Source organism: Falco punctatus (assembly GCF_963210335.1).
Source record: "Falco punctatus genome assembly, chromosome: 2".
NCBI lineage: Eukaryota > Metazoa > Chordata > Aves > Falconiformes > Falconidae > Falco > Falco punctatus.
In genome coordinates this window covers 119,570,652-119,585,678 of record NC_137581.1, presented here as the reverse complement: position 1 = coordinate 119,585,678, position 15,027 = coordinate 119,570,652, and the positions used below count along the sequence as shown (strand labels likewise).

The window sequence follows — 15,027 nt, the reverse complement described above, 5'->3', positions numbered from 1 at the left end:
GTCTGGCCTACATTTAGCCTAAAAACCTCAGTCATATGAAACTTCCTTTATGTGTTTGTAGAAACACTTCAAGTAAGTATATACAAATACAAAAGCATAATAAAAACACAAGTAAAACTTAGGCAAGTACCTGAAGGCCTGCAGTTCTAGGAATGCATTTAAGAATAGTGAAAAGTAAATTAAGCAGCAAACACAAAGATATTGTGATTGCACTAATTATGTGCTGAAATGTAGCAGGCGTTGCTGGATGTTTCCAGTTTTTCAGATGGTACTGATGCCCAAACATCTCTGAGGGACTAAAAAAAACATGCACAATTCATTTCTGAATTGCAGTGTTTCAGTTGTTTCAGTTTTTCCAAATAATCTGGTTCCTTGAGCCACAGGTACTTGCCTCAGGGCACTAAGGTTCACTTATTCACACAAGCATCTACAGTTTTCTTACCTGAAATAATCTAGTGAAGATATCAAACTCAAAAATTGAAATGTAGTCGTTGCAGGTCAGGTCAATAGTAGATTTAAGAGCCATGGCTTCCAAACCAGAGCTTATCTGATGAACTTCATGAAGGCACTGCCTGAACACTTTCCATGGCACTATAGTTCTGTGAGAGGGTTAGAAGTAATAAATTTAATAAAACCACATACTTAAGATTTGATACCTTATTTAGACACCAGAACTGGACTTTGAAAGAAGTGGAATCTTAATTTGGTTTCTCTACAGACAAAAAAATCCCAAACCAACCAAAAAAACAAACAACCAAAAAACCCCTCAACAATCAAGTTTTCTTAAAGCAGCTTAAGAAAATGAAAGAATGGTTTGCCTTCTTTTAAATATGGTTAATCAAAGTGTCATTTATTTTAAAATTATAAATATTCAGGCTTCCTTAGGAGGACAACAAAAAGAACACTGCAGAAACCGAAATACCCTTCCAAGCAGGCGTAGCAAGCGACCTCACAGCCTCCCAAGGGGAGCGTAAAGGACCGCCTCTGGGCTGGGCGAGGAACCCCTTTCTTCACAGCCTCCCTTCTCAGAATGATAAGCATTAATGTAGTATATCTGCTGTGATGACATTTTTTATAGCTAAAGCTCATAAACGCCGGTCAAGTAATATGATAGCAATCGACCAGATCCCGCTGACACTGGTCCAACACAGCCCATGGCAGTTAGACGAGTATGAGAAGACACATCTTCTCAGATCTTCACCTTCACACATTCTTGCAGGACAGGGAGTCTTTGCAGACAGTAGTGAATGTGGGAAAAGGTGGGAAATCAGAATAGAAGGAAATTAAAGTTACCCTCTCCAATACAAAGCCGTGTTCTGCCAAATTCAGTTTCTATTTGCACAGTCAGAGAAAACGCAGGTTAGTTATTTTGCCAACCAAGTGCTTGTATTCGGAATCAACCCAAGGCTGATCCCTTGGAAGTACTCTATTTTATCGCTCTTAAAACCATGATAAATTGTTCATTAATAGCAGTTCTTCTTGTCATGCCATTAAGGTCTCACCCAAGTTTTGCAAAATCGTTAACACCTTCTCTTAAAATTTCTCCTGACACTGACAGCAGATTATATGCTATTTTAAAAATGTTTTAATTAACCAAAATATAACTAATATGTAACTATTTTCAGGACTTCACAAGTTCTCACACATTCATAGTAATATTTTGATAATAACTGTTAAAATTATAAGACACGTGTCTCAAACTCACCAATATTTCTTGCAATTTTTACTAGATCATATTGCCTTATTTTTTTATGAGTCAAAATATTTTATTCCAGGTTTTCTAAATTATTTTCTTATGCAGAAATGTTTACTACTTGCTAGTACAGTACTGGGGGGGCAGGGGGGGTGGAGACCAGCTGTATGAAGTTGGTCCTGCAAAACAAATATTATGCAGTTAACCTAAATTGAAACAAGTAGGAATTTGAAGTACAACACTAAAGACACGCTCCTGTAATTCTACTGTATCAGGCATTGGCTAGATTTGTAAGTGCAAAGAAATCTACTTGTTACTTGGAGGCTTATATTGAGAAAGTCATAAATGATAAAATGTGAAGTTCAATAGATCTCAGCAGATACTTTCATCTGCGTATGAAAAACAGGAAACCACAAAGAGCTGAAGAGAGATACCACATCAGATGCCTTTTAAGAAAGAATGCACATCAAAATTTGATTATGGTAGAGAGAGAATGAAACATTGCACTAAGTTCAGAGAACAAAGCTGGAAAACATCAGCGCTTTTGTGGTCTTAAAGTTGTCTTAGTTCAAGTGCCTACTGCTTATTTAGTTCCTGTAACTGTGGCTCTGAAATGTTTTCTGATTCTCTTTGTAAACCACCCAAAATGGCTATAACACCCCGATCACACTGAAACAGGTTTAGAAAAGTTTGGGGGGTTTTGTTTGTTTTGGGTTTTTTTGGGGGGTGGTAGGGGTTGTTTGAGGGTTTTGTTTGTTTTGTTGTTCTGTATTTTTTTTGAAGGGTTAAGACAATAACCCTCAAATAAAAACCAACACTCTACCATGAATTATTATAGCCACACTACACCTTAAGAACTGCTTTTTCAAGCCTCACCTGAGACAGTCTCATGAAAACTTACTCATTAGATGTGACTGGTAAGTAGGATCTCTCGCTCTCTCTTGACTAACGCCCTGCACCCCCAAAACCCCACCAACCAAACAAAAAGTCTTCAGGAGAACGTGGTTTTAGAGATCTGTTGGCTAGTACTTTGGCTAAGACAGAAACAAAGTGATGGGAAATGAGTGCATAGGTAATGGAACAACATTACAGTTATTTTGTGGGACTTCTCTGAGAAGAAGTGTCCAAAAAAGTGGTGGTCCTAATTTAAAATTCACTATATTGAGTAGATATTTGGTTTTCTGCAGCTCTGTGGAATAGTTCTTCTACCTTCCATTTTCGTAAGGTGAGAACTGGTTGTTGAAACACATTCACTCCTATTTCTCAGCAGCTGCTTTTACACAGCCATCATTCCCGAACACTTAGAAACAGCACCAGGCAGGGATCGTTTCTCCTCCAACCTCTCTCTCGTCGCTGCAGCTGCACTCTTCCGATACCTTGCAGGCAGCAGGCACTCACTCAAAATGAGGGTGATGCAGAGTCTTCAGAGGGTGAAGGATTCTGCAACATCCCTCCTCCTGCTCCTCCAGCACCGAGATCTGGGACCTCTCAGGCACACCGGGAAGCATCCTCCTCCGGCAGAGATCCCGGCGGGACCAGGCAGGTGGCTTCCCACGGCCACAAACGGGTGAAAAAGCCTTTCAGAGTTGGCTGGCGAGTCAACTTTCAGTTTGAGTTAACATTTCACCGCTGTTGTTTTCTTCTGGTTTAGGGGACATACAGCCTTTGAGGCCACCTTTTCATTATTCAAATCTAAATAGTGATTTTAGTTGCTTGGGGAGGGGCAGTGGGAAGGGAACAGGACCAGTCAAACCCCAGTAGAGACTGGGACTGTCCTAGTTAATAGCATGCTTAGACTGTTGTTTGAATAGATATATAGATACATCTATATCTATTTGAACACGAAAAAAAGATTGCCTTTATAGAAAGAAAAAATAGGATCCTGCATGTAATGAAATCCTGCCTGCAGTGTTCTGCTCCTGAACCACAGAAGGTATCTCCTATAAATATTTTCAGAGATCTTTGTCCTTGTAATATTTGTTGCATCACGCCGTAATGATACCCTGCGCTGGAGGGAGGCTGCACATGCCTTGTGCTACTAGGCTGACCTGTGGACACTTGTCTAGGAGGAGATGAGTTAGTCACCTCTGCTACAGCTCACCAGAAAGACAACATGACATCCTGGTAACATTAGTTCTCTATAAAATTAGGCTGGGGAAGTGCAGTGCCTCCGTATTTCAGGGGTTTAATTGCAGCTCCGTAAGATACCTCTTGCAGTAGGGGAGCACACATGATTCCAGCAGGGACAATGTCCCGGGGAGCACCTCCCATGAGAGGACAGCACTGCAGGGTGGCTCTGCCACCCTCAAGGGTTTGATGCCCAGCATTAGGAGCTCCACCACACACGCATCATACACAGATACACCCAGGGCTTTGGTACCAGTTGCTCCTTTTACAATATAATTTGGGGGGAAACACAGGACATGGAAGTAATACAAACATACCTGACTATGTTACATGTGCATACTGTTACTGTGCTACATGTTACTTTATTACGACCCTCAATTAGCTCAAAATCTTCAGGAGAGATAATTTTAGATGGAAACAAAAATATGAAGGAAGCTGAGACGCACACCTCGTACAGTGGAAAAAGGTTATGGAGGATCTTTTCCAAGGAAAACCTAATCTCTATTCGCCAAACCTTTAGGAAACTATTAATCCATACATGTCTGTACTGCCTTTCCTCATCATTAGAGTAAAAGTCCATACTAATTAAAGCAAAGAAAGCACAAAATGAAACAAACGAATGAATAACTTTCCCTGAGGAGGGTTTCTGCACACATCTCTCTCTCTCTCTCAAATCAAAACTACCTGTAGCTTGCCATTTACCTTGGGGTTGCCTTCTTATTTAAGAGCCCTGTCAAAAACCCTAAAGCAAACCATTTCTCTGCCAAGGCTCTCAAAACGACATTACTTCTCCACATTTCTTCTGCAAGACTAAAACTAATAAGCGTATTTAGAGAACGATGCATTCAAAAGTATTCTGATTGAAGTATAAGCTTTAAAAAAAATATTTTACGTAGGATGATATCTCTTTACCATTGACACACGTTTAAAGGACGTGCCACTCCATACTCTCAAATACAGTGTTTTAAACACCACCCCCACCACCTCCATATGCCTAAAGGAGAAGGATTAGTGACCAGCATGTGATTTTCAAGCAATTTAGCAGAGGAATTTAGGTCCTCCCTTCCCTCCTGCCCTGATCATGTGTACATAGGATTTTCTTAAACCCCCTGAACGTTGCTGCATTATTAAAAAGCAAAAGACATTAAAAGAAACCTGGAGGAAGCAAATATTTTCTGAGTGTGCAGAGTACAGCGCTTCAGGAGAACTAGAAAGACTCAGCTGTTCTGGAGTCAAGTGACACTGCTCCCATTTGAGCCACAGCAGACCACAAGTATGTGTAGGAAGGTAAACACATACCTGTGTAACTTACAGTGAACAGTTTTGTCTGCAAGAGACTCTCAAATGCTACCAGAAAACATAACAAGGGAATTACTGTACCCAGAGGAAACACAAAAATATTCAAGCAAATACTGACCCAGATCAGAAACAACATTCTTTGCAAGCCTGCAGTGAGCAATGTGGATTTTGGTTTATCATCACTGAACGCAGAACATTTTCTTAAGGCTGCTGCTTCGGTTTTAAGCGAGAGGCCACATGTTTTCACTGCTTCTAAACTGCAGAGCAAACAACTGACACACAGAAAGCTTGAGAAGCTCAGTCCTAAGGGAGAACAGGAATCCTGCCGTATCATGCCAGTACAATCATTAAATAGTGACATCATGCAGAACAAATATAGATTAATCTAACATGAGAAAAGAGAAGGTAACAGAGAGAAAAAAAGGAGTCTCATGAAACAGGGTAAGTATACCAGCAAAAACATCTGCTTCCAAAACCGCGTATCTGGGCATGGCTGGAGATAGCAAGTCAGCACTCCCTTAAGGGACGCAGGAAGCCTGCATTTCCTGAAGTGTCCCCGAAGAGATGCGCCTTCTATCTATGTATTTCCAGCTCTGATCTCTAACCACAAATCCAAAACACATCCATGCTTTTGCATGTCCTTTTATACTTCAAACACTGCCTCTTCCTGCCTGTCCACCAAGATTCTCTTCGCCTATCTCACAGCCTCCTGTCCCAACTAAACTTAGTTTTCTCCATCCTTTGTACATGCAATTATCACCTTATTCTTAGCCACCTGGACTAGCTGTGAAGACATTTGTCCTTTTTTGGTCTCTAATCTTATCTTGCAACTTTCCATTTACTAGCTCTTCTCTACAGTATCATCTATCTTCTTGTTCAAGCTTGTTTATCTTGCATTTGCATGAAAAAGCCCGAGTTAGATGTCTGCTAGCACCCAGGGAACAGTCCCTGCTGCCTCCAGCTCAAGTGTGTAAGCAAGGGTACCAGTAAGCCTGTCTCCCCGCTGATGAGCTGAGGGAGGAACTGGCCTCTAAAAGCCCCATCCCATGTTTACTTCCTTCTCTTTACGAGTTCCTGTTGACAAAACACCTGTCTGGATGGTGATGAAGGCTGTGGCACTCAGATCACTGCCTCTTCCTCTTTCATCTCCCTTCATCTTTGGCTTCCCTTTACCCCCAGTGGGCACTGAGATCCGAAGCACCCTGGGCCAGCACCACCGCTCCAGTACATGCCTTTTCAGTGTTCAGGCAACAGTAGGGCTCTCCGTCACTATCAGTAGCAAGAAAAGGCAATCAAGTAATAAATTCAGGGGATCAACAAGGTGTTAAAACCTAGCTTATCTGAGGTCTCACTCTGACAGCTGAATGTTGTCCAGTCCTGCGTTGTGGTCTGCTTGTTTTACTGCTGCTTCTCTGAACCCGAGCCACAGAGGCTACGTCTGTCCAACCTTGTACCAAAAAGCACGGACCACGGCAGAACCACATCTACTCAGAATTCAGAATATCTGAAATATCCTGCTTAACTGCTACACAAAAGGACACGGACCTGTTGGAGGGAGTCCAGAGGAGGCCACAAAGATGCTGAGGGGGCTGTAGCCCCCCTGCTGTGGAGACAGGCTGGGAGAGCTGGGGTTGCTCAGCCTGGAGAAGGCTCCGGGGAGACCTTAGAGCAGCTTCCAGCACCCAACGGGGCCGGCAGGAAAGCTGGGGAGGGGCTTTTTGCAAGGGCATGTCCTGATAAAGAAAGGGGTGATGGCTTTAAGCTGACAGAGGAGAGATTTAGATTAGATATTAGGAGTAAATTCTTTACTGTGAGGGTGGTGAGGCATGGGACAGGCTGCCCGGAGCAGCTGTGGGTGCCCCATCCCTGGCAGTGCCCAAGGCCAGGCTGGACGGGGCTGGGGGCAGCCGGGGCTGGGGGAAGGGGTCCCTGCCCAGGGCAGGTGGTTGGGTGACCTTTAAGGCCCCTTCCGACCCAAACCATTCTGTGATTCTATGATACTGAGAAATCAATACCTACATTTTTTCCTAAATTCCCGTTAAAAATAAATACATTTCAGGCCTCGGCTAGAAAAGAAAAAGAAGTATCAGAGATTACAATAATAACGTGCTTGACCCTAGCAGTCAAAGAATTTCTGATTCCTCAGAAACTAAAAGGTGGGGGGAAATCAATTTATCTGACAACACTAACAGAAATGCTTTCAATTTTTTAAGGTTTCACAATGAAACCTTAAATAATAATAAATAATAAATATAATAATAAAACCTTAAAAGTTAAAATAAATGGCAGAACTATGGAGAATTGAAAATCTAAGAACATTGACATTTCACTGCTGATTCATTCTGCAACACAGAGAGTGCCACAAATCACAAATTTCAATAGTTGCAAAACCCTGCATGACTTCACTGCAGCTTTCAGATTCAGAGGCTGGAAAGATCTGTTAGGTCACCTCGCCCACTCTCCTGCTCAGTTCAGGATCACTGCCAGGGGTATTCTGCCCGTTTTTGCTCAGAACAGAAACCCTGTAAAAGATGCAAGGTGCTATTAAAGTGAGCGAGGAACCGGGGGAAAATTAACATCAAGCACTATACAGTGCTAAAATGTGGATAATGAAGAAGCTATCAGATTATGTTTTACATGCATATTTACAAGCCACTGGGGGTTACTGAAGTATCTGTAAGCGAATGTAACTGCTGATTGCATGCCTTACAATTTCACAGTTCCATTTAACATTACCGTTTCGTTGTACGTTTAACTATCACTTGCTCCAGCACAACTACAGTGGTAAACCATGGGTTCAATCCACTAAAACCACTTGCTCCAGTAATTGCATTCTAGCAATCAGTACAAATTAAAAAAAAATCACACCTTCTCAATTTCACTGCTTTCCTGCTTCTGACGCTACCCAGCTCTTTCTTGATACCGAACTTTACCTAAAATCTTGACCTTGACCATGGTATAAATAAAGCTTGTGCCAATTTATTCCTTTTTTCATTTTTCAGCCAGCTCCTTTGTTTTCTTTAGGAGGCTCTCCTCCTCCTCACAGCCTGTGGATAAGCCGAAGAGCTCCGTTCTAAGCCTGCTCCACTCGTTCAGCCTTCAGAAAACTCTCACCCAGTCCTGACTTGTTTTCACAAAGCAAATCCAAACTTCTCCCTATTCCCTCACCTCCCTGACAGCTTTTCTCTGCCAGCTTCCTTGACCAAGTCAATGCATCGAAACCATCCTGGGCCCTCTGTTTGGCACTGCCGAGCTCCTCACCTACCCCCTAACTTGGATATATATTCTTCTTTCCCCTTGCAGAGAAATCACTGTTTCCATTTCTTCCTTTGTCACGCAGCTATCGCCCACATTCTCTTTCCACCCAGATAATCAAAATCTCATTATTTCCCACTCAATTTATCAGCCTTCCCTATACATTCCTACCCCCCACATTAGCGTCTCTTTCCAAACATCGTATCCCTTCCAAGCTTCCCCCTCCTCCTTGGAAACATGCGATCCTGGGAAACCCCACAACCGTAAAGGCTCTGACTACTCCCCGCTTCTGCACCCCCTGCCTACGGGAGGGCTGGTGGATCCCGTTACCCACGCACCTGCTGTCCTCACAAGCACCACAGCGTTCTCCCCCATCCAGGCCCCGCTCGCTACTGACACATCTAGAAGTTTTTATAGAGGTGCGCCAGAAAGGCAGAAGTTGAGGAGGTATTTGAGGGCCAAGAAGGTGCAAAGTTATTTCAGCACCTTCCTCTGATGCAGCCCTTTAAATTGCTTGCTGAGTTCTGCTGCTGTGTTCCCTATAGAAATTCAAAGGGCGGCTAGATGTGTCATCATCAGACCTAAAACAGCCTGGCAATTTATGTGAAGTATGAAGTCAAGTGAACGTACACCTGGCTAGCTTTAAACGCAAGCAGAATGAACGCATCCTATGATGCTTATTAGTAACAGGCTGAACAAGCCTAGTTACAGCTGCACAATTTTGCAAGTGTGATGACAGACAAACACAACCAACAAAATTAGAAGTTCCCCATTCGTTGGGGAAGAGCAGTGAAAAAAGTCAGTTATAAATTTTTAACGTTTTTTTTTAAACTATGAACTGGACTCTTGGAAATTGTATCTTGGATTTTATTCCTCAGTAAATTATAATATATTGCATTTTGTAAACGGAAGTGTGGGTCACATTTTCAAAAACTGAAAGCCGAGGAGTTGACTTCAAAACATAAATGGCTATTGACCTGCTTTCTTGCCATTTAGAATATTTCAAATTAAAAAAAGAAAAAAAATGACAACATTTCCAGAAGAAATCAAGGCAGAAAATGGATTATATAAAAGCTTCCAATTAATTATGCTTAGAGACAGGAAGATTATTTTTATGATATTATTATGCTGAAAAAAACCCTATAAATTGACCTAATACTTCCAATTCCCTCCTTCCGATTGGATCAAACAACGTGTCAGAGTGATGTCTCATGCTACACTTCACCCATCAGAAGCCAAGATCCTGCAGAACTTACTTTTTGTTTACGCTCTAGCTTGGAGCCGCGTTACTCAGTGACCTCAGAGCAAGGGCTGAGGGCTGCTTTGCACCATCAAGCGAGGAGCACAGGCTTGCCCGCGGAACACCGAGGAGCCCGGAGCACGCCAAGGCAGCCCGGAGCACGCCGTACCACGCCGTACCACGCCACACCGCCGCTCCCCGCTCCGCACCACACACCCACCCAGGCCAGAGCCGCCGCACAGCCCCGGGGGATTATCTCCAGGCAGCCAAGTGCAAAACAGATTCCATCAGCTGACTGCAACACCCCAAATCTTTACGCAGATTCTGCTTCCAGGGAAGCGATACCAGCGTATTTGCCAACCAATTTGTCCTAACAGGCCCATTGTAAAAGATGTGGCTCGCAGGCATACCTGCCGCGTATTTCTAAATGGATTAGAAAATAATTAATGTTTAAAAAGCTTCAGGCATTTTGTTTAACGAAGAGGTTGAACATCATGCCAAATACGCCTTTTTCTCATCTATTTATTTGACGTACATGCTGTTACACGTTTTAGTTACTTAAGCACAATTAACTAAACCCAAGGTAATGGCAAGGCTGCCAAGCGCAGATCAACCGTTCACGGCTTAGAAGGCCAGTAACTAAAACAGTTTCAGCTTATTAGAAAAGAGCTGGGAACACTAATAACAGCAATTCTTTACCTCAGCTGAAAGTAAAGCACCGGACACGACAGAACTCTAAGAACTTGCAGGCTATACTAGATGACCAAGGTTACATATGGAATGAACTGGACGTCCCAAGGCCGCCTTGATTCCTAGGCATTTCTGGTGCACAGATGCTTTAACCAAAAAAACAAAAACAAAAACCAAGCCCCCAAAACCCCAAGAAAACAAAGCCCAACCCCTAAGCAAGTGCACACCAGGAGGAGTGTAGGAAGTCAGAGGGTTAGTACCGAGAGTTCATATTTAAAGTTGCATTTTATGAAGAAATTTACATAAGTGGGGAAAAAAAACCACAAACCATAAAAAAAAAAAAGGCATGGCAAGAGCTCTGGGGCCCTGGGAAGGGTTTGAAAGCAGCGCCCCAGGGGATGAGTCAGGAAAGAGAAGTCAAGTGTGAACAAGACAAGGGTAGAGCCAAGTTGTTCAGAGGGACTGACGCAGTCAAAAAATGCTTCTTACCAACCTTGTTCTGATAAAATCCTATCAATATGTTACAGTAGCCTACTGCCGAGACCTCAAGTACCTACATACTGTGCCGTCTCCCAAAGCCACCTGGCAGGGCTGTTGGAAGGAAAGCTGAAGGGAAGCGCTTGAGTGTCACAGAGAGAGGACAAGTTAGCAGAGCAGCACGGAGAGGAACATCGCCGTGAACGGGGAAGCTGATGAAACTGGTTAAGATGAAACGACAGAAAGCAGAAGATGAGAACTGTAAATCCCAATGACAGAAATGCAATCTGCAATCAAGACAGCTGGTAAAGGTCATTCAAGGACAGAGCCCAACAGCAGGACCATGAGGAGATTTAAATTCTGAGTGCTGCTAAGCAAAGGGGAGAAGGAGAGGAAGGGAAAATAGAAACACCAAATAAGGTGATCATTAGTCATTTTTTCAAAGCCTCTGTTTTTCTTTTTTTGACATTTTTTAAAAGCCTCATCTGACAGAGACCCCTACACGTCACGGACATTAACCCTTCAGATAACTTTATTTGAACTTTTGTAGGTATTTTAAAGATCATCTTCACATTGAAATGGACAACTCAAAACATGGTCAGATACCTTTCCTCTAACAAAAAGAAAAGTGGTGCAGCAAATTGATCAAACTCCTACATTATCTACATGGGAAATAAATTTGTTAGAATAGTGAAATTACCAGCTAACGCTATAATGAAAGCAGAAAGCTGGAAGCTAGCAGTAGGTGTGTTTAGACTAGCCAAAAAAAGGAAGTGAAACTGTTGTAAATTCACACTGAACACAGCTAATTTGCAAAAGTGCCAACCTACTATGCTGGTACTCTAAATAAAGAAGGAAATACTTAAAGAGCTGCTTTTGCACAGAAAATGTAACTGATCGTTGCAGGAATTATCTGTGACTTGCTATGGCCTACATGGCACAAGACAATGCCAGCCTTGATGACCATAATGACTGCTTCATCATACTGTAAAATATACAAACGTCTTGCCTCCTCCCTCTTATGTCACTGTTACACTAACAAACGTTCCATATGAGAAAGTGAGTATCTATGCATCTTCTACTAGCCTATATCTATATTGTAAATGATATTGTTTCCTAGACACCCCCCCACACACACACCCCTACTTTTACATTTTCAATATTGCATTTGCTATAAGGATTTCATCACGTGTCTGCACTTGTCATTCATTTTAGGACCCGTGCACTATGTTTCTCCAACACCTGCTTTTGACTAAACCTTCTGACATATCTCCAGTTACTCCATCTCTTTCTATAACAGAACTTGAACAGAAGAAAACATTAGTCCTCTGTGACTACATTACAGGCAGTACAGCTACAGAAAAGAAGTTTCTGTAATAAGGGATAACCCCATTATTTTAATTACTTAAAAAATACTAAAAATTGTAGTGGTTACAAAGTTAAAGATGGTAACTTTAATCTGTCCATGAGAGCAATATCAAGTTCCTAAGAGTATGTATGTAATATGAAAGGACACGATTTGCCATGTACATTATGAAAACAGCATACTATCTTCACCCCAGAATGGAGCCAATAAACTTCATGCAATAAACTTGAATTTATGATTGAGTCTATGTGCCCTTGATAGAACTGCCCAGTCATTTTTATTCATCCTTTGAGCAAACTGTAACATTGCAAGGTTTGTTAATAATGAATTGAGCAATTTCAGCCAATCTAAAGACTTGGACAAGAAATTACGTTTAAATTGCCCATTCACATACTCAGAACTATTATTCTGATCTTTGAAAATATCGTTCTTCTTCATACTTATGATTAGAAAGAATTAAGGTTTTTACAAAATGTTAATACTTACTTATCTCCAAAGAATTTTCTCCAGAAATCTGCAGCATCGGCTTTGGTGATACGAAAGTTATCACCCTGGAATTGGCCATTTGGAAAAATAGCCTTGATTTCTGCTAGCATGTGGCTGAAGATGAGGGACAGCTTTGTTAGGTTTCTCCTGTGGATATAATAGAAAGAAAAGTATAATCACATCAAATCCTCAAAATTGAATAAATTGAATCAATCTTTCAGTATCTTGTATCTCTTGCATATTTGTGTAATCATCACTGCGTGACACAAGAAAAACACTGAGCTCTCAACTGAAAACACATCAAAGAAATACAAATCAGTAGTTTGTGTTTCCATGCACTTCTGAGGATCTATTTATTATAAGTCTCGGGGAATATAAGATCATTTGTTCAGAAATGGAACAGATCTGGGTTCTCAACTGGATATTCCAGATACATGTCTGATCTCCATAAACATTAAGCTTGTGTATTTCTATTTCATTTAACCACTGCAGAAACAGGAATTTATACTAATTAGACAGTTAATAGATTAAAAAAAACCCCAACATTTTAATTATATTAAAAATTAACCAAAAGCCACACAATAAACCTCAAAATACAGTTTCAGATGTGACATCAAACCTATTTCAATCACAGATTTCTAGAAAGGTAAACACAGCACAGAACTAGGTTTACTCATTGCCTACAACAATTTTATACTTTCCAGCTTTCCCTTACTGCAGGTACTTCTTATTTTCATTTAAAATGCCTTCCCTCTAGTTACAACTTGCTTTCCATTTTCAGTGACATGTCAGAAACAAAAACCAAGCTGCTTTGCTATCAGCTCACTTCCATGAGCTTTCCAGGCTTGAATTCATTAATCAAAAATTATTTGGGTTTTGGCACAGAAATCCCATTTAGTGTAACACAAAGAACACAGCATCCTTAAACACAAATAATTCCTTTGTATGGAAAAATCTGTGGGAGATGGTGGGGGGGAGAGAGAGAAGGGTCAAGCAATCTTTCTATGAGAGTTTCCTTCTGGAGATTCCTTAGACGATCTTTGAAAAAGGTGTATTTTCCCACCTGATACGTGACATAGAGACCACCCAGGAGGCTGAGCAGTTTCTGGTGAAGAATTTGTATTCTTACGTATTTTAACAAAGTACTTTCATGAGTCGGAAGCATCCTGCGTCAAAATCATTCACCTTTCACAATGTCAGGTACTACTTAATAGTGCCTCCAAAAATTTAGTGAAAAACATAATAAACTAATATCAATCATGTAATTTATAACTGTGTATAGACAGTATTTTAAATAAATGAAAACTTATGAATAAGTCCCTAGCCACATGAAAAGACTCTGATTTTTACACATGCATACCAAATAGCTTTTCAGAATGCTCAAAATCTCAAAAAAAAACTACCCAAAAAAATCCAGTGCAAATCCCAGCTGAACAGATTTCCTGGGGTCTTCCTAAAAAATGCATTCAGCTTAGTACTGAAGCAGTAATTGTTTCAATTAAATTTGCAAACAACTTATAGAGTACCCTGTGGGAGTTGTGTTGCAGATTTTACTACAGGTTTTGCTACCAAGAAAACTACAATAAAGAAAATGTAAGCAATTTAAAACGAACACCTGATGAATACATCCTCCCTCCCCTCAAGACTGCAAACGGTTGTAGGGCTAATTCTTTCAGAGCCCTTTAATTCCACCAGTATAATCAGATGTCTATAATTACGATGCCCAACTGTTCCTTCTTTTCTGGATTTGTTGCTTGCTATCCCCCTTCCTATTTCCTTTGTACTTTAATTACACACACGTGTTCCTTATTATTTTCCTCCTCCGAACTCAAGCGGATGCAGAGCAAGCCACCCCAGACCCGGGATCAGCCAGCAGCTGTCCGTACCGAGACGGAAGCACGATGTGGTGCAAGCCTGAACAGGGCTCCCTTCCCGCTACACCACGTAGCTGCCCACGTCAGCAAGGTGCGGTGCCGCAGGGCTCCTCGCAGGAACGCATTTACCCAGGGAGCTGGCTGGGTCCGTCAGGCTTGCGCCTTGGAGTGAACGGCTATGGGCTGAAGGCACGTACCGGGGCCACCTGGGGCACCTCCTTGGCCAGCGGGGAGCACGTGTGTCTGTACGCACCCGTCCAGGCACGTGCACTGCCTGTGAGGTAGAGCTGCACGGTATGTGACCAGAACCAACAACTGGTAGGAACTGGACAGTAAATTCCCAGTCTACACATGCGTCCAAACGGTCGTACCCGAATGGCAAAGCCTGTTCCTTCCCTCTTTGGACAGTACCAGTCACTAAGTGCATCAATACGCTTTTGTTTTGTTATACAAGTTGGTTAGGATGCAGAAAAAAGTCAAATTATTTTTTGGATTGTATGGCTATAAACAAGAAAATGTT

The 15,027-nt window shown here is 41.8% G+C and overlaps 1 protein-coding gene across 4 annotated transcripts in view; it reads right to left on the bottom strand.

The window, feature by feature from the left end:
* The window catches only part of CBLB (Cbl proto-oncogene B), a 134,323-nt gene that overhangs the window by 55,070 nt on the left and 64,226 nt on the right, over nucleotides 1–15,027 (bottom strand). For all 4 annotated transcript variants that reach the window (XM_080375452.1, XM_080375454.1, XM_080375453.1 and 1 more), the window contains exons 4-5: nucleotides 12,634–12,780; nucleotides 443–599 (exon numbers count right to left, since the gene is read on the bottom strand). In XM_080375452.1, coding sequence (XP_080231578.1) covers nucleotides 443–599; nucleotides 12,634–12,780 — 304 coding nt within the window. The remainder of the gene's footprint in view (nucleotides 1–442; nucleotides 600–12,633; nucleotides 12,781–15,027) is intronic.